Raw genomic sequence first — 21,130 nt, 5'->3', positions numbered from 1 at the left:
AAGTAAATTAAATTTGTAAAATATTCGAATATTAGTATCCTTAAACAAGGATCTGAATTACGTATTTTTCAATATTATCATATATTTGTGTGCATCTATAAAAATTTTGTTCAGACCTCGGTTATTCCAACAAGATATTTCACTTTCGAGTTAGAATTATTTCCTGCAGCTTTGAGAATTACGAATTTTTGAAACTTCGAATCCTGAGATCTTATGATATTTTAAATTCAAGTTTCAAGGATTCGACAATTAGATGGTATTACTTTCATGACACTGATTATGGCAATAATCCTGTAATTAATCTATATTTATATTAGATCAGATTTTCATTTTTCAAGACATTACCACCCATCTGATTCTATAATGGTTAGAAACAAAACAGAAGTAAATTAAATTTGTAAAATATTCGAATATTAGTATCCTTAAACAAGGATCTGAATTACGTATTTTTCAATGTTATCATATATTTGTGTGCATCTATAAAAATTTTGTTCAGACCTCGGTTATTCCAACAAGATATTTCACTTTCGAGTTAGAATTATTTCCTGCAGCTTTGAGAATTACGAATTTTTGAAACTTCGAATCCTGAGATCTTACGATATTTGAAATTCAAGCTTCAAGGATTCGACAATTAGGTTAGAACCCTTGCTTCTGTAATTTCGTAGCGTGTCTTGAAATGAGAAGTTTCTTAGTCACCAAACGAGGGAGAGGATGAGAGCGAAGAGTTGAGAATTTAAATTGAACAATTTCCTTTTTACGATATACACTTTTGTCTAGAGACACTGAGACATAAAGCTTGATTCCGTCGATGGTATCGCGAGATATGTTGAAGTCGGGTTCTGCTCAGTTATCGTCTCCTTAGTTCTTGACACGAATCTTCGAGCACCCAGGTATGAGCTTTTTCACGGTGGGGCATTTATGCGAGAATACTTGTTGCTCAACGGAACACTTTATGATCCGTTTTAATGAGATAGACTTTGATCTTTTGTAAACACGCATGTCGGATTTCGTTTCACCCGATTTGCTTTGCACGATTGCTGACGAACTCGATTGTGGGTAAACAAATGTTTGCGCGTTATACTAGGTGCATCATATTATATGAATTTCCTAAAGGTCTCACTTCCTTTCATACCATGCTATTTATAATTGTATAATTTTAATCCAACGAGGCTTGATAATTCATTGCAACACGATGGTAATGAAATATTTATAAATATTTAGACACTTTTGCCTTTTTACGTTATAATTATGATTATACAATATTAAATTTATCTGGGCACCATAATTTATTGCTGTATGATGACTTGGTAAATAAATATTAAAAAATCTCTTTTCCAAATGGAGCAAATATATGTATATAGTTTCTCTATTTATTATTATATACAATATAAACACTATATACACTACAAATTTTACGTTATATGTATATAATATAAATAATAAATAATATAATATATTTAACAGGGCACCATAATTTATTGCTGTATGATGACTTAGTAAATAAATATTAAAAGATTTCTTTTTCAAATAGAGCAACTATATATATAGTTTCTCTATTTATTATTATATACAATATAAACACTATATACACTACAAATTTAACGTTATATGTACATAATATAAATAATAAATAATATAATATATATAACGTTAAATTTATAGTGTATATAGTGTTTATAACGTTAAATTTAATAAACATATATGGGAACAAATAAGTATTTAAAGATTTTTGGAAAATTGTACTAAAATTAGGAAATGGAATGCAGATTATCATGGTCAGCCATGATACTATCGAGTATTAAGATTAATTCAGGAACCAAAGGTCATTTCATAGTGAATATTATTATTGCAGATATTATTGTAATATGGTAACAGTTTGCTACGTATGGTTGCTAGTTATTAATTTATTCGCATATTTGATTATCGATTGTCAGAAGTAATTAAATTCAATTTGAATGGTGGTGTAATGATCGAGCGAATGCAAGTTGGCGTGTTGATATTATTGCGATGATACAATAAATGAGAAGCGAGAACAGAATGATTTGGGATTATTAAGAGTGAATGCTAAACGAATTTCTGCTTTAATTGTTTATAATCTTTTAATTCCATTTTACAAGTGTCCCTATATTATCGAATGAATTTCTATTTTTGCATGGATTTGAATACCAATAACAATATGCAAGTAAAAAAGTACACATTTACATACAGGAAAGGAACTCATTGACTTTGAAATTTTCGAATAACATGAGATTGGACCAAAATATTCCTTAATACATATTCGTCCTTTGATACTATTCAAATTGCATACAAAATATTTTTCTCTATCATCAAAACTCAAGTGAGGATATACAGTGGTGATATCCTCCCCTATGCTTTCAATAGAATAATTTTCATTTAGTCACATATATTATAATTATTCTGAGTTTTTATAATTTATAAATGAGTAATACCAATATAATTATTTAAACAATAGCATCAAATAAAAATAATAAAATATAAATTACAAACAAATTTTAATTTATATTATATAAAAATTTAATTTTAATTTTAATACTTCAAAGTCCATTAATAAAGGAAGAAAATTCTATAAAATTAACTGTATCATTCACAGTTTCTCTATAAGAAAGTTAATAAGTTTTTACTCTTATTTAGTAAATCAGAAGAGTAAGTGTACAGTTCCATCTGCTATAATGCCAACTGCCATTGACAAAATGTACACCCAAAGTTATTAAACAGATATATTCTGTTTTCTCTCTTACCCTTCATATGAAACACTCTGTATAGAATTGTGTGGAGTGGAGAATCCTGTGTAAAGCAAATGAAATGGGTACTTTTTACATATGCATATCGATTTTCACCCATCACTCTGTAATCCTTCATTACAAACTACTAATTGGCTGTGATTGTGTACTTACCATTGCGCGTACATAACCTCTTTTTTCCTAAAAGATATACAGGTACTTCCATTCCAAATCACAGGTGGCCTATATCCTACAAGGTAATCTCAAGTACTCAATCCAAACACTCTTTTCCACACCCCTAACCTCCACACCCAACCTTTATTCCCACGTCTATCGTTCGACCAAACACTCATCGCTCCCACTAGATAAATACTATCATCCCCACGTTACATACGTGTACCGTGCTTCGTACGTTAAATTTAATCAAAATCGGTGACCCAGATATCACACGTTCCTCTTACAAATGCATGCACACATATCTTGACCGAATCGATTACGTAACGGTTTACTTAGCTAACTTAAAGGGCCAGCGTGCCCGAGACAATCGCAATAATGTATGGCCGTTCGATCGCTGAATAGAGATCATTCGGTGCATTATGGTTTTGCGCGAATTCGACGAATGCGCGCGCGGTTAACATACGGCAAATTAGCCAACCGACGTCCTCGCGAATATATCTTACTCGCTCAGAGTTCCATATAGTCGCCGCGCTTAGAGTTGCATGGCGAGTGGTGGGGATAGACCGCGTGTTAGTCGTCCTGTGACCGTGATCGCGATCGTTTCAGCACGTTGTTTCTGTTTCTCTGTTACAGGGGACCGTTCAGCGTGGTTAGAAAATGCATTCACCGACAGACGGTGCAGGTGTTCGCGGTAAAAATCGTGGACGTTGCGAAGTTCACATCCAGCCCAGGTTTAAGCACGAACGGTGAGTCTGTTGGGAATCGGGACGCGTGCATATGCCTCTGGTGTTCCGCCATTAATTTCCGCCGTTCTAGCCTGTTCGAAACAAACGTATTCTCTCTGCTCGATTTCATGTTTACGTATTCTCTTTCACACTACGACGTGCACACGATCCGAGCAGCAATGAATTCGCCTGGTCCATTGTGCGATACGATTGAAATTGCTTTCGTTCTCCTAAACGTGTCTCGTCGATTTTAATGTGGAACACGTAGGAAGGATTTCTAGGTTCGGAGTGTAAGATTTTATTTGCGCGGATTGGGGACACGTCCAGGGGGCGTTGATGGCGGAGAGGTTATACGCGGAGCTTTTGACGTTAACATTGTTAGCGATAAAAGTTAACGTATTTCAGAAGATTTTGATTTCTTTTTCGATAGATAAATAGAAATATCTTTTATTATATTTTCAATAAAAATGTAATAAAAGAGTATATGGTCCGTTTGATTAATTCTCTTCGTATTTGGTCTTGATAACGATGCTTATTGTTTGTTTATGAGAAATATTGCTCGAGTACTTCGTAGGTGTATAGTTCTTACGGTGTATATTTGTTACGTGTCTAATAATAAAAATTATCTTTTTTACATACGTTCGTCTAAGAGGTACATAGTTCTAATAATAGGTAAAAAGGAGATGCATCGCTTTAAAGGTTAATAATATTATGAAAATGCGTCATAGTTAGAACATAATTTCATAAGAACAGCTTGAACGTCACAATGTACTGGAAAGCAGCTTTATAAAATCTGATTTCTAATGCATTTCTAACTTTCTCAAAATTCGTCTTTGCCTTATGTCAAACTTATTTCAGGCCCACAATATTTATAGCTATAATAATTTTTAACTATAAAGTGATCTTCATTGACTGTCTCCAAAAGCCATTAATATTATATGTTTCATAATTATACATTCTCTGCATATTTTTATATTTCAAATTTAATTTGTCCAATTTCTTGTTAAATTATTACTATTCGAATGAGGTAACAGATAGTTCTATATTTTGTAATAAATTCATATAAAGATAACTTAAAAAATTTAGAGAATTTCTGAATACATAATTCTGCAAAAATGGAGGAGTCATTGAACTCTTTATTTAAATTCTTTGTTATCATTGCTGTTTCCGAATTAATTTTATGTATAATATATTAGAATATTAATTTCTGTTTTATTAGTATATTATAATATTTGTAAATATTTATAGATATTAAACATATAATACCATGTTCAGTTACACAAATATTATTTAATATACAAAATATTTTAAAGTGACACAAAAATATTGATTACCAGTGATAATTTTATAAATGCAACTATATATACTCTTCAAACTGTTTACAATGAAATTACGTTCTCACTTTTTGTTTGGTTTTCCAATTTGTAACGAAATTTACTTGCAATGTAATCCCGAAAAATGAAAGCAATGAATTTTTTATCTCCCACTGTGTTCTGTCATAAATTTTACGAGCCATTGTGAAACATAAAAAAATCAAACGCCATAAATGTATGATTGCTGCAGATCTGAAGCGAGAGGCCACGATATGTCACATGTTAAAGCATCCCCATATCGTAGAGCTATTGGAAACCTACAGCTCGGAGGGTATGCTCTATATGGTGTTCGAATAGTAAGTATGACCATGTTTAATTTATTCCTTCTCCCCTTTGCTCAAAGAGACCGAGTCTTGTCCAAAATTTCACGTGTATTCTCAAGCATGAGTTTCCGTTTGCCTCGATCTTAGCCTCACCGTTCGCCATTTTAATAATTCATCAACGAAAGCGCGGAATACATTTTCGTCACGATTTGATCTTTAGATTTCACGGGAGTTCTCGTGATTTCATAAAACGTTCGTTTAAACCGTTTTGGAGCGTTTCGAAAGCTTTAAACGGTGGGAGAAGTGTGGAATGACATAACAGCGTAGCGATGTCTTGGTACCGCGCTTATGTGCCTGAATTTGTTCATAATTTCTTGAAAGACCTTTTGAATGTGCTCGTTGACGACAGCTCCTTTTTTCGCAGCCAACGTTCTTTTAACGTTCGGTTTTTTCTTTTCCTTTCTTTTGTCTCTTTGTTTAATTTCTGAATAAGTTTCGAGTCAAACGATTTCCTAAACAGGAAGTGCCTCCTCGAGAGGAAGTGGGAGAGCAGTGACACGAAAATATTACCGTGCATCTTATTCGAATTTTCATAAAGCTGTATCATTTAATAACTGTTGGAATACGTAATTTGCGTAATTTTAATTAGTCAGCTTGGTTTATTAAATTACACGCCTCTTTGGGTTGTTAGCGATAATTACAATATATTACTTTGTGAATATTATGCTAGTTTAGCGAGGCAATAAAATAGGTAGACATGGAAATTTTATATTTAGTTATTGACTTTTCTTGGGTATATTTAATGTACATGTGTTGATATAATTTCGTTTTATTGTAACATGTAGATACTTAAATTTTATTTATTTATATACTGTCTTTTACGTTTAGTCAATATTTGTTACTATAATATTACTATACTTATAATATTATTATTTTAATATTATGTTAATATTTGTTACTATAATATTACTGTACTTTACTTAATAATACTATAATATTTGTTATTATTCTTTTATAGGAACTAGATATTTACATTTTATTTTATTATTGAGTATTTTTATATATAGTTAATATCTACTCGCATAATTTTGTTTTTTCATGCAATGTAGATATTTAAGTTTTGTTTAATTCTAGGGCATTTTTCGTAATCATTCAGTATCTATTATTATAATTTTCTTTTACTATAGAGCGAAGATATTTGAACATTATCTAGTAATTGAATGTTCTTCGTATATATCGAAAGTATTGAATTTTCCAGTGAATAACGTGTGAAATTATCGAGGCTGGAATCCTTGTTCACATAATATTTACTAATAAGTGAATTTCTGGGGTTATGCGATTGTTGCAGTTTGCACTGAGGCAATAATATCGCGGTTCATACAGCTATTTAATTAGTTAATTTTGGTTATTCTCGTCAGCTCCAGTGTTATTATTTAATTAATAATATAATTCCTAACTTCCTCGATATTTTCAATTGCGATCTCGGTGCACGTTCATTTATTTCCTGTCGCAGTGTTGTAAATGTTATTTATATTTTATATGACTCAGTTATTGCTATTTATACCACTGTATTCCATGTTGAATTGGAATACAATACTAGGCGAAGCTAATTATAAAATTGACATTGCATTATTTATAAAATTGGTATATTAATTGTATTTCGTTTTCTATAATAAATTAAAACAGATTAATAATTTTGTAGCTAATTATAAATTTTTCTTTGTATATATTTTTTGAATATAAATCTAATAGTTTAACATTTACTAATTTTGGAGTAAAATTTGAAAAGAGTATAAGATATATGAAATGTGAAAGATAATGTAATAGAGTTCCTTGAAGATGATGGAAAATTTTTAGTGCATTTGTTTTAAACATTCACTGAAGGTTTCAAATTTATGAGAAAATGGAGTCGCGTGTTGAAATAAAGAATAAATGGAGATAGCAAATTCATACATGCCTAGATATAACACTCTTGTCTGTTATGTATTTCTCCACGAAACATTCGATTCTCGAGAGACCAATTATTTTCAAGTATGTGCACACGGGGGAAGAAGCATTAATGTCATGGTGATATTAAAAAACTGAACATTTCTGAAGCTACGTATTTACTTTTCAGTCATTTATTCACACGGATCTCGCTTGTTCTCACCTTTATTATCTATTTATATCTTGAACATTACAGAACAGTAACGTGTAACATCTGTGTAACGTGTGTTTATATTTAAGTACTTCCGCCTATGAGTAACCGGATATATAGTAAATATGAAATAAGACAGGTACATGATGAAAATATCAAATTTTAATTTCTAAAAAATGTATGAATTGTTTTATACTTTTAAATTATTATCCGAAACTTATTTCTATAATTACCTAAATAATAATTTGTTTAAAAATAATTATTTAAAAATTCATTTATATTAATATATTATTTATCGTGTGCAAATTTGAAAATTAAAAATTAAGAAATTTAAATTCAAATTAACCAAAGTAGTTTAATTTGCAAATGGATTAGGAAATTTTAGATTCCTTTCTTGAAAATATTTCTCAATATGTCTAATGGTTTTTGAAAAATCAACATTTCAAATTTCCATCGCTCTATAAAATTACGAGATAACCAATTGTTCTTCGTAAAAATACTAATTCCAGGAATTAATATTTACAAATATTTTCTCGACGGTTATTTATCGTATGAATGGTATTCGGGACATATGTATGTTACGAATGAAAAAAGGTATCTCGTACTGTATCAAATCGCGACGTTTACTGTTTACTAAAGAATGGGCAAAAATGTGTATTCCGTGAAAAGGATTCGAGGATGAGAAATGGCTTTGTTACAATAATCCCATGCAGAAAGGGGGAAAAAAAGCAGACGAAAAAGTTGAGAGTAGAATCTGGAAAGCTAACCATATCGACATCGAAACAAAAACGATACGAGCACGAAAACAGGCTTCTAAAATCGTGTACTAAAACCGTTGCTATGGAATGTTATAGCGACCAATTAAATCGTTTGCAGTTACTTTTAGGTACGAAAAAGCTGTTTAACAGTTGAGCACCGCCATTGCATAGCAACGCCCAATTTTACACGCTGCTTCCACGAAGACGATAACAGGGCTGAAGATAAAAAGTTTCAATGTATGCAATCTATTTCGTAGTTGCACCTGCTTGTTCCGTATTTAGATTCATGAAGCGGGGTAATGTTACTCTGCATTTTAGAAGAGAGTTTTTCGATATTGGTGGGACCAAAATAGTTTAATTACGTTGAAGGCGTTGAAGGTGTCGGAGCAGGAAATTATTTGCACATTCGCATATATCTCTCTTCTTTAGCAAATAAACGTTTCCGTGTTCAGATAAAAACATTTACCGAAATAAAAATAGTATCCGGTGTATATTTCCATTTATAAATACAGAACGGTTTACTTAATTCGACCACTTTAAATTGTTGGTTAAAATGGAAGAAAAATATTCCAACTAAAAATTGCGCGATATCAAACGGAGGTAATCGATTTTCTGCTATTTTTCTTTTTTATCGCGACACCGAAATCACTGTGAGCTTTTTTAAACGGGACGAATAACTGCAATTGAAAAAAGCCTTGTCAGTAGGTAGCTATTATGGTGTTACGGTATTCAGGTTCGATAAATAATGAAATAATAATTTGTTATGTAAATGAATTAAAGCAATAAAATTACCGACAATGGTAAACCCATGATAACATTTATGTGTCCAATCCCCGAATTCAAACACCAAATGTTTGTAACGTGACTAGACATGTGCAAAATTATTACTTCATAAAGTAAACTCGATGGAAGTTGTTTCCATAGCTTTACATGACTGCAGTTATTAGTAATTACTATAGAAATAGTTGTGGGTTGAGTGGATAATAATATACGAGACCTTTTTAACCAGAAACTCACAAAATTTGAAATAATAAAATATTTGAATATATTTGAAAATATATTAGAAATATTATAAATTATTTGAAATAATAAAATCGGAGCACTCCTTCCAAAAGTTTCTTCTCTCACTCATTCATTCTTAACCCTTTACACTCGAGAGGTGAGCTTCAGTCACCATTTCATAAAATTTGGAAGATCGATATTAATTAATATATCAAATTTAACGTAATGTAACAGTGTGCGAGGTATCGAAATCAAATAATTATACAATTTTTTATTTACTGCTCAAAAAAGTATCGTCTGTTGTTTAGTATAGAATGTTTGAATTTCTTCTCTTCTCTAGCCAAAAAATCGTCGAGTGCAAAGGGTTAATAACTATTAAATTTACGTGTTTATTCTTTGATATTTCTCAGACAATTTCATTTTGGCACATTCTTCCAAACATTGTTTCAAATATTATTCATACTAGACGGCACTCTATATATTTTTCGCATTATATTTTTATCACACATTACACAATTATAGGACAAATGAGCTTCACTCATTCAATTTCACTTACAAAAGTAAAATACTATCCTAATTTCTACATATATGTATATATAACACATCAAAGAAATTTTGTTAAAGCATTTTGTAATTATTTCTTTTGAAAATATTGCACAATATTCCAAGCATAATTACATTAAAAATTATTAGAAAAATATTTTATTAATCTCTCGGTCTTGACGAATTTTTTCTCTATTCCAAATTTTTATTTTTTATTATCTGATCGATTTATCGTCACTCTAGAAAGATACAAACTTCTATGTCAGCATTTGAAATTCGATGTCTACTATCCGTGAAGTATGTGTGATATATCGTACGAGTTACTCATGCATTTTAATAGACATATGTATATCAGGAAGCACGCAAAGTTCTTAAGTGGAAGATTTGCCTAATATAATTTCACAATCTTGTCTAAACAAGAAAAAAAATTAAAAGTTAAAATATGATTTAAATCACTCGCGAATTTTTATATATTGTTTATCTTCTGCTCTGCATATATATTAAAATTACATACTATATCTGTATATACATATTAAAATTAAAAATAGGTTGAAGAGATAATATTTTACAAGTGTCTTGCATAACGTCTATTTTTAATTTTAATCTATAGATATATCTTAGGAGATAAAGAGTATGAGAAAATTCATAAATTATTATTTTGTTTTTAATTTTGATAATTTATTATAATCAATCCTTCTATAAAACATCATACGAAATATTATACCAGTTATCGAGACTTGTTTTACATAAATTTCGTTAAATTTATGTAAACAAATAATATTTCTTTCATAAATCTTTTCGAAAATCTACGAGTGTTTCGTTTATTCGAGTTTCTCAGTCTTAACCTATCCAGTCTCTCTGCACAAACTTTGCATCATTATGAATCGACCTAATTAGCATTGAATGAATCCACAATAATTGGAACACACGGCGTTGTAGCAAGGAACCTCGTTACGATTGTTAACGTAATCAACTCACACAACACTGTCGATTATTGATCATCAATGTGGTTCGTTAATTTATATTCTGTTTATTTCTTGCGTAATCAGTAGTTGTATATTTTGTCAGCAGTTCGAGACAGGTAAATTCGACGAATGGAAATTGATAATTTTATATTTCTCGTAAATATCGGGTTTCCACCAATTGCTATAAATCTTCCGTGAAAATGCGTCGAAATAATGATGTCTGCGTAATTTCGTATTCCGTAATTTCAAGCATATGGGAAAATTTTTGAAAAATTCAAAAAAATATTTAAAAAGTCGAAAAGTTGCATTTTCCTTCGAAAGGAAAGGTCAAAACTTTGCGTGGATTGTTTTTCTTTGTTTTTTTTTACTAATAACTTTATAACAAAGCGTTTATTCCCAAACTTTATGGAATATTTTTTTCTTCTTTTCACCGTTAAATTGAACTCCCACAATTTTCCGGCACACTCGGTATACAGTAACGCGTAAATTTGACGTTTTTATTATATGAAATAAAATAAAATGCGTATAATTTTTTGTTATATTAAAAAGGGAATTATTAATTTATTTGCAATCGTTTTTATTCTTGATAAGGTCGAACCTCTCGCATTATAGGGTGTCCTACTGTAGGGTGTCAAACTTGTTTTACAAAATTTAATTTAGAATAGAAAATATAATCTTATAAAGCATTTATTTACTAATATAATTTAGTAATATGAGTTTATAAATATATATTTATTTTATAATAAATGCTAATATAATTTAAGAAAATTATATAATATAAATACTAGTTATGCAAAATGTAAGTTACCTATTGCCTTGGAGGAGCGACAATCTCTCGATTCGTCATTGCTTTTATATAATCTAAAGTAAATGGAACAGAAAGATCGACACGTGACAGGATGTATATATCTGCTTAGAGATCGCCATGTTTTATCATGCAGCCCTTCTAAACACGTGTACAGGCTTTCGAGATACACCACGACCCTCCTTTTTTTTCTTCCCAATGTTCCCATAAATCCTTACACCTTGTAAATTATGCATTAATGTCGTGCTTCTGTTTCAGTATGGATGGCTCTGATTTATGCTTCGAGGTCGTTCGGAGAGCAACCGCTGGATTCGTGTACAGCGAGGCGGTTGCCAGGTAAGAAGATCTTTGCATTGTACACGCACAAGTATTTCAGGCATTAAAGATGTCCCTTTTGTTTCAAACGTACCTTTGAACCGCGCTGCCCTTTATGGTTTTATAAAAGAAAAATATTTACCCTAGGCTTCACCTCAACAGCGACAGCTTCTCATTGTCTGTATCAATGATAGAGTAACATACAATGATACGTCGAGTTTCTGACATTATTTCTAAGGGATTTTAATCAGAGTCGTTAAAGAAACAATTCCACTTGTTCTCGAACGAATAGTATATTGTGAAGCAATATAAGCATGATTATTATGTTTTCTTGTTTCACCAAGCTGCAGTCTCATTTGCTTAATACTTTTTCTATTTATTTAAAGAGAAATATGAGGGAGTTTTCAAGGTATCTCTGTTTGCTGTAGGTAGTATTATGTTTGAATTCTTAACTTTTGTTGATTTTATAGAAGTATTGTGAGAGTTATATTGTGGTTGAAATTTGTAAATCACTAAGGATTATAAGATTTTAAAATTGAAATTGAAATTTCGATTGATATGCAAATTTCATCGTAATTATTCTTCGAAATTAATATAGTTTTAATAGTACATAAACAGGGAAACTTCGTCGATAGAAAGGCAAGAAATTAAAATTTTAATTTCTTAACAATTGAAACATATTTATTTTATTTAATTATTTAATTATTTACAACACTAACCCATTTTGTGTTTATCCATACTTTGATGCTCGGCTATGCACTATAATTATCATCTGTCCACAAGCAAGTGATATTTTGGAAATTTATTGAACGAATAGTATATTGTGAAACAATATAAACATGATTATTATATTTTCTTGTTTTACCAAGTTGCAGTCTCATTTGCTTGATATCTTTTTTATTTGTTTAGAGAGAAATCTGAGGGAGTTTTTGACTGATCTCTGTTTGCTGTTGATAGTATTATGTTAAAATTCTTTCTAAAATTGTATACCTTTTATTTATGAAACTTGTTCAGTTCCTCTTGAATTTTGAATTTTTGTTGATTTTATAGAAGTATTGTGAGAATTATTTTAATTATTTAATTATTTAGAACCCTAACCCATTTTCTGTTTACCCATACATCGATGTTCGGCTATGCACTATGATTATCATCTGTCCACAAGCAAGTAATATTTCGGAAATTTCATCGATAATGAGATTACGAGTCTAAATAAAAATTTCCAAACAGAAATCCTATTAAAAAATTCCTTCCCCCTTGAATTTCATCCTTAAGAAAATATATACAATATTAAATATCAAATTTGATGTATCAAGCTAACAAAACTCTTCCTCTAAACCGTGCATTATTTAATTATTCAGAACGCTAACCCATTTTCTGTAGACCGATACATCGATGTTCGACCATCCACTATGATTATCATGCTTTCGTAAGCAAGTGATGTTTGCACGTGGAAGTTTTGGCTGCCTGTTTGCTGAATCCACCTGCGTTGAGTAGTGGTAGATTAACCGGTAGTATGATGGACAGTGTAGGCACATGTCACGTCCAAAACTGTCTCTGAAACGCGTTTGCTCTCTTCATGGTCGTTTGCAAGCCCACGTCGTGCCTCATAGCTATCACTTTGACCGTCTGCAACGTATAAGCTAATATGGTAGTACGGCGATTTAAAAGCTGTGCATTCTGAGTGGCACGTGTGTGTATTAAATAGGATCGAACGAAGGAAATTTTACATCTCGAATTTGATCAACAATTATCGAATATGAATTATATATCGTAGATCAATAATTAATAATCATTATCCATGTTTTTGTTATTATTTGGATTCAATATGGTATTGTTTGGTCGAAGGTATCTGAAATTTAACGAGGTTAATGTGGAAATGATTTGCTTAAAGTCTGTGGTAATTTGAGGTAGTAAATAAATAGATAACGAGCAGTATAATAATATAGCATGAAATTAATTTGAAACTTTTATTAAAAAGGAAAGGTATATTTAGGTCAAGTCAAGTTTATCGAGTACCAAAACTGTATTTTAATCATTTTCCGAAGACTTTGGTATTCTGAAGAAGTAAATAAATAAACGATCAATGTTAACATAACAGGAAATTGACTTTGGACTTTTATTTGTGAAAGGAAAATGAAGAAAATGCGTAGTAAGCGTAGCGTGGCTATTACACGATATTCAGGTTTCCATCGCGTGTTTATCTCCTGTTATTTGTCTTTAATGATGCATGATTGATGTTCCTTAAGCCGATGATGCGTAGTTAATCTAATACCACTAATAATTCTATAGCACTTGACAAATTACTGTTCCTTAACTGCAAATTTTTGTTCATCGTGTACTCTCCGACATATTATACTTACACTGTCAGACGGAAATCATTGGAATAGCATTTTATTTGACAATCTAAATATTTATCGGTATCGATATACTTCACGTTTAAGGGTAAGGAATATTTTGGGCATCATTATAAAGCACTCGCGAATTTTTATTGATTTTACTGGTATTTTCAACGTGGAACAAAAAATAAAGGGGTCACACAGGATTTAATAGGATTTTCATGCAGTCGTTGAATTTTTGTTATTGTATCGAAACATTCGGATAGCTATTTCATAAAAAAAACTTTGTTGTGCTATGTACAATATTCGTATAGGAAAATTTAGAAACGTTTTTTCACGAAACCAACCTAGTTATTATATACCGAATATTATTCGTTAAAAAAGTTAGGTAATTATAAATGTAAGGTGGGTCTAATAAAAGATTTCAAAAGTACTTAGATATTCTTTGTTCATTTTAATTTATTCCTATTCAATTATTAAGGGCAAAGCAAATGAGCAAGATATTTCTTAGATACGAAGTCCGCCATCTTGTTTATCCATCACCTTCTGTACTTACGATCGTTACATTCCTATGTAAAAATTTCGTAAATTAAATTTCATAAGTTATTTCAGAATATTCGTGTTCCACTTATTTAGCAGTACTTAATTTAAAGATAATTTTATTTTCTCTTGGCTTTTATGCAATAAAATCAGTTTAACTTGCATTCTCTGAGACGACACAAATTAAATTCTTTTCTACGACGAAGGACATAATTCGATACTACAAATATTAACGTACTATGTACTATACATCATGAATATTACTATACTGTAATATATATATCGTATAAATAACATTGTACAATATATACAGTACTATACAGTAATATTATTACTATATTATAAAGAGCAGTATTTACATACTAAACACTTGCTGACAAAAATTACGAAACAGGATAATAAATTTTATATATTTTTGTATATTCTTTCTCTTTTAAAATATGTAGATTCAAAGAAGAAATTTGTTTTATACAAAATATATGAAAAAATTGTATTATTCATTTATGTATACTAAATACGTGATATATCATGCACTACATATAGTAGTATAGTACAGTGATCCACAGTCTATGGTATGCGTCCCACTAGTTGAGCATTTTCAGGTGGTAAGTGAACTGAATCCAATTACATGAAATTATATATTATTAATAATGATAGAGCACTTCTAATAAATAGGTACTGCAAATAATTAAATACTACTAATATTAATACAGTAGATGTGTACGTAGCTTGATCACGTATTGCTTGTTGGTATACATTGTTGGTATAAGGAAAAAGGTTAAGAATCGCTGGTATAGTAATCAGTAGAGCAAATATAATATATTATGTAGTATAACGAAAGAAGCTCCATATTCTTCTTTATCTCTTTCTAAGAATAAAAATTATTTATCTGTCAATTAGCCCGAATAAAAATTTCTCACGAATTTATATTACACCTGTTTCAAGAATATTTGGTGCTTTGAGTTCAAACAAAGAATTTCAATACAGCATTAAACATAAATCTCTAGGGACACGACTTACATAAGTTGCAGACGTAACCTTTTCGAGACACAAGTTTGGAGTGCAGACACATTAGACACGCGAGATGCATTAAACCTAGTTACAAAGTTATTATTCGACACCATCGAGAATTCACTTTACTCGCAAACAATCGTACAAGTCAACCTTCGTTTTGATGGTGATGAATTATTTGCTACGACTACATTCTTGACGCAATGCACAATTTTGGGAAGTGTGCTAGGTACTGACAAATTAATAAAATTGAAAATTAGGTCTATAGCGTGATATATTTAAATAATTTTTGAAATTTGAAGAATTTGTTAAATAAGTCAAGAGACATTTATTATTTTTACTTTGCAACAGTGTGCTTTATTATGTCAATTTTGTATTCTTGTTTTCTATCATCGCTAAGTAATTTTTTCTAATTTGCATAGTTCAATATTATTTTTAATATGCTTTTAACTACCATGTATGTGTCCTTTCTTAGTCTGATTATTTTTTAAACTTTTATAATTTGAATTAAAACAAAGCACTCAAAAAATTGGTGTACCATTGTCTATATATAGATGGAATGTGTCATTTCCCGATGACTGGAGGGCATAACATTAGAATTAAAAATCAAATGGAAAAATAAACTATTACAAATGACACAAAATTTGATGTTAAATAATACAATATTTTCTGTATGATATTTTGGTTACGAAATGTCCATTCTAAAGTTCAATTTCTGTTATTCCTCACATTAAATTGTTTATTCGCGTACAGCATGCTTTCAGTTTAATCCAAGATTTGGAAATAAAATAATGAATAATTTAGAATAAATATAATTCGTATTAAAAGAAATTTTGTTTACTAGGGATTTTTATTATATTGCCATGTTGTTGTATATAAGAACAATAGCGATGAAATATCTAGTAACACAAGAATAGTAATACTACAATAATTGGAAAATTTCAAATTTTTGAAAAACTTAAAAGTAAATTATATTTTTTTTCATCATATTGAAATATTAAACTTCAAATGTTAAATTTCACTGCATACCAATAATGCTATTCGAACGAATTTATAACTTTATCCGATAATATTTGCTAAAATTAATTAAAAAAATGGAGTCTGACATGTGGAAGGGGAATCTGTTTGTACCACATATTTCCATGGAATAATCTGATGAAAAAAGTTTCCTTTCATTTTTTAAAAATAAATACATTCTAACTTTCATTTCAATATGTTTCACCTTTTATCTCAATATGAAATCTAAAAATATAGCACTTCGTTTCTAGCACTTTTTAACGTGTTTATTTATTAAATTAATATTTAATCGATTCATTTATTCATATCATGTCATATCATTTATTCGATTCATATCATAGGATATTTAAATATATCGAATGTTTGTTTAAGTTGTTAGCGATGGATGAAATTCAATAATAATAAGAACAATAATTTATTTAATCACAAAAATTATCAAACAAAAATATTAGGTTGAAATATAATTAATTTATCACACTCACATGCTCACACGTCTTTTCACTATTAAAACTCAATTGCAACTGACCTATGCCAAATCACTCTCCTTTTCTTTCTTTCTTTTTTCATACATTACATTAACATGCACAATTCACATAACACCTCAATCATTACACGCATACTCATTTATCATAATAACCTGAATTCATTAGATATTTCCATCTCATGCATACTTGTTCCACTCATCCCAACACATATATATTTAAAAATCTATATAACCACAAATCACATAGGTACTGCATACGTATCAAGTTAAATTGAAAATTTATTTTCGAACGATATTCGTTGAATATATAATAGTAAAATATAAATCCTAGACACTTTTATCACGAAGCATGAAAGTAATTGTCGATACTATACGTGGAGTATTTTTCGTGTATATTAATTGCTGCGCAATACGATTTTAAGTTTCGTAACTTTCATAACATCCTCAGAAAATTTATTTCTATAAAATATCCCAAATTGCAACGAGAAAAGAATTATATTTAAATTATTACCTCATTTTTCTGTAAGCAAATTTTGACTACAATTTCCTAATTATTACAAGATAAAAATTTCCCATTTAAGAAGTTTCCTCGTAACAGCATCGAGATTATTATACAAAACAGTTTCACGTTTTACATTATCACCTAACTTCTCCGTAAATAAACTTTTATTTGAATATTCATGCTCACTGCATAATTCATATTTTCTATTCATCATCTGGTAACATCAGTTGTTATACCAAAAAATTCCGCGTTCTGAATTATTACCTAATTTTTCTCGAAATAAATCTTTATTTTTATCGTAAATAATATACGACCCAGATTTTCCATTCAACAGTGCCTTCTAACAACACGAATCACTGTTAAACATTCTGCCAACCCGTTTATCACACATTTCCATATTCCCATTACCTGCTTCGCGTATTTTCTGCAAGACGCCATTATGCAAAATTAACTTGACGAATTACTCACCATGTTCCAGGGTTATACCATACGAAGCATTTAGATCGCGAACGTGATGTACGTATTACATTTAGCAAACTTTTATGGGTCACTAATTTAAATTAGCCGGGCGGCCTAGATTAGCGAAAACAATGTTTCACGAGTGAACTTGATTTATTAATATTACTATAAGGCCCCTCCACGTTAGGCAGTACGAAATTAATTTCCACCTATTTCTCTTCGAAATTTTCACGAATATTTCAAACGGTAAACACGCTGTGGACCCTGCATAACCCCTAGCAACTCACCCCTTCCGCCCCCTTGATCGATATCTTAATCGGCCACACGTAAAAACGTTCTATATTTATTAAATCCTTTTCGTTTGGTTTCTCGTTGATATTTCGTTGCGTTTGCTTGTTGCTATCGAACACTCGATATAACCGATAACTCGATTGAAACGTTAATCAACCTGGCAATATCTTGCTAGCACATGAAAAGAGGGATAAACGGTTGTATTTACGAATCCTATCCGCCCACCATTTCACCCCTTAACAGAAAGTCGATTAGAGGGACGTTATCTAGACAGTTTAACGAATATGCAATAAATACACGAGAGAGTCAGGCACGCTTTGACCATCGTTTTTTATATCTCGGTCAACCTTCAATAATCCCTGTCTCTCATTCCTTTAACATTTTCCTTAATCGCCTGACCTATACGGTTAAGGAGCATAGACATTTTTACGCTATTTAACCCCGAGTTAATTTTACTTTCACCTCTTTAGTCCGGTAGTCGTTGTGTTTCTAGGAAAGCACGAATTCGTGTTTTGTCGAACAGATGATGGCCCGGGTGACAGGGGGTAGGATCAACCTAGGCTGATGAACAGGCATTATTGTTTATTGGAAGTTCGGTTGGATTATTAAGACGTATTTTTATCGTGGTTTATACGGGTCGGGGTGATCGGAAATTGCGTTAGCTTTGATTAATTCGACGTATTTTATGGGCGAAAGTTGGGAATGGACTTGTTTCGTTGGGTTAATGTCGAATTTCCGGGTGGTTTTATAAATTCGGAGCTACTGCCCCCATTGGTAATGATAATTTGTTTCGATTTTGTAATTTTGGGATTGAACAGGTTTATACGAAGATTTTTAATTTTCTTTTATGTTTCTTGAATTTATATTTCGCTGTGTTATAATTTCTGAGTTCCTTTCTATTATTTTTGTGTTCAGGTGTGGCTAGCAATGTGTGACGTGAATTTGTAAACGTGATAAATAATTAATTGTCTTTCCAATTAAAATTCCTGTATTTTCTAAAATCCATAGTTTAATGTACGATATATATGAGCATTAGAAAAAGGAGCAAATAATATTAATAATAAATGATAAATAATCCTTGGAATATAAATTTCCCAGTCTTTGGGAATCCACGGTTCAAGTAATAGTATAAAAAGAATTTTTGGAAGGTAATGAACGATGACGAATTATCTGTCCAAATAATTGGAATAATGTGTCCCATGCATAACTATTATTCTTCGACGAGAAACATTTTTCATATTTTTCTCAAATACTCGACAGTATGCACTACGTCATTTTACCATAATATATCATTTTTATTTTTGTTCTGCTCTGACTCGAAACCATAAAGAAAAATGGAATTATATAAAAATATCCGATGTATGTCGTAATATAAAGGCCCTAAACAACATTGTATGGGATATTTCACGAAATATAAAGTTTGATAGTGCCATATCAACGCATGAAAGTATCTCGACCCCGTTTCAAAGTTACTCTGTTTTTCGTTTTTATCATTTATTCACCCGTCTTGACAGAAAATGCCATTAGAAACTTTCAACACGCTTTGCTTTTACCCTGGGACCATTGCACGTAGCTCACACCATAGAATATTATGGAAATGCATGAAATCATTAGCAAGGGAGTACATCAAACGCTATATGTTAATTACGAGTGCCTAACAATAAGATTACGTTAATTATTAAATTGGTTTCAAATTAATTAGATATATAATAGCTGGCTTGAGATTTCAACCAATTTTAAAAGATTCTTGCAAATATTTAAACGTCTCGCCTTTTCAGCATACAAACTACGTGACACGAATCCGACACACACTTTTCTTTTGTTCAATTCTTCGGTAATTATCGATTTTATTGGCTCCTCGTTCACTTTCAATTCGCTGGCCATCATCCTGAATATTAAAGAGTATTTTAAAGTCGTTTTTAAGTGAATCAACCATTCTTCTGACTCGTCAGAGGTTTAATCTTGCTACGTTGTAACGTGGTTGAAAGGTAAACGAACAACGATGTTCCTGGATTATGAAAACATGATTTCGGGGAAAAAATCGTTTCAAGCTTGGAAATCATTTCCTGATAATATTTCAATTATGGATGGTCCTTGCAATTATAAAACAACTCACAGAATTTGATATTTAAATTTCTGCAATTAAATTTCACAGCGTGGAGTACGTTTCATAACCCCAATTTGAAAAAACAATTTACATATTTTAAAAATTGAAGTCCTTCAATAAAAGCATCATCAGTACCGATACAATTTTTTAATATTAATAATTAATATTAAATTAAAAATTCTCTCATACACGAAAAGATTCTCGCAATTAAAAATTCTTGGTTCAGCATATAGGCCAGATATAAAACTCTCACGATACACCTAAAAATTCCTATAATGGAAAATCGTTGCCCGATGGTAAAAAATGCTTACGGTGAAATTTACGGTTACTGAATAATTACAAATTTCCGTAACACTCTAAAAAGTTATCCTCATGATTAACGCTAGATTTACGATTTATATCATTTCGACGCACTTCAAATTTCGCGAGGAAAATTACAGAAACCGTTTACGTTTAAATAAAAATAATCCACACGAATATTATAAATATGATTTGAATATATATCAATTAATAAAATATATTATACATTTACATATCATAAAATATATTATAAAATATATTATAAAATATGTTATACAA

At 30.6% G+C, this 21,130-nt stretch overlaps 1 protein-coding gene across 1 annotated transcript in view; it reads left to right on the top strand.

Annotated features, from left to right (window-relative positions):
* Positions 1 to 21,130, top strand: part of LOC108549375 (peripheral plasma membrane protein CASK) — a gene marked incomplete at its 3' end in the record, with an annotated part of 89,809 nt that overhangs the window by 42,457 nt on the left and 26,222 nt on the right. The window contains exons 2-4 of the mRNA XM_017902726.1: positions 3,552 to 3,664; positions 5,207 to 5,312; positions 11,748 to 11,825. Of these exons, the coding sequence (XP_017758215.1) occupies positions 3,552 to 3,664; positions 5,207 to 5,312; positions 11,748 to 11,825 (297 nt within the window). The remainder of the gene's footprint in view (positions 1 to 3,551; positions 3,665 to 5,206; positions 5,313 to 11,747; positions 11,826 to 21,130) is intronic.

The sequence above is a fragment of the Eufriesea mexicana genome, unplaced genomic scaffold (genome assembly GCF_001483705.2).
Source record: "Eufriesea mexicana isolate 0111107269 unplaced genomic scaffold, ASM148370v2 scaffold1913, whole genome shotgun sequence".
Taxonomy (NCBI): Eukaryota; Metazoa; Arthropoda; class Insecta; order Hymenoptera; family Apidae; genus Eufriesea; species Eufriesea mexicana.
This window is presented reverse-complemented; position numbering and strand designations above follow the sequence as displayed.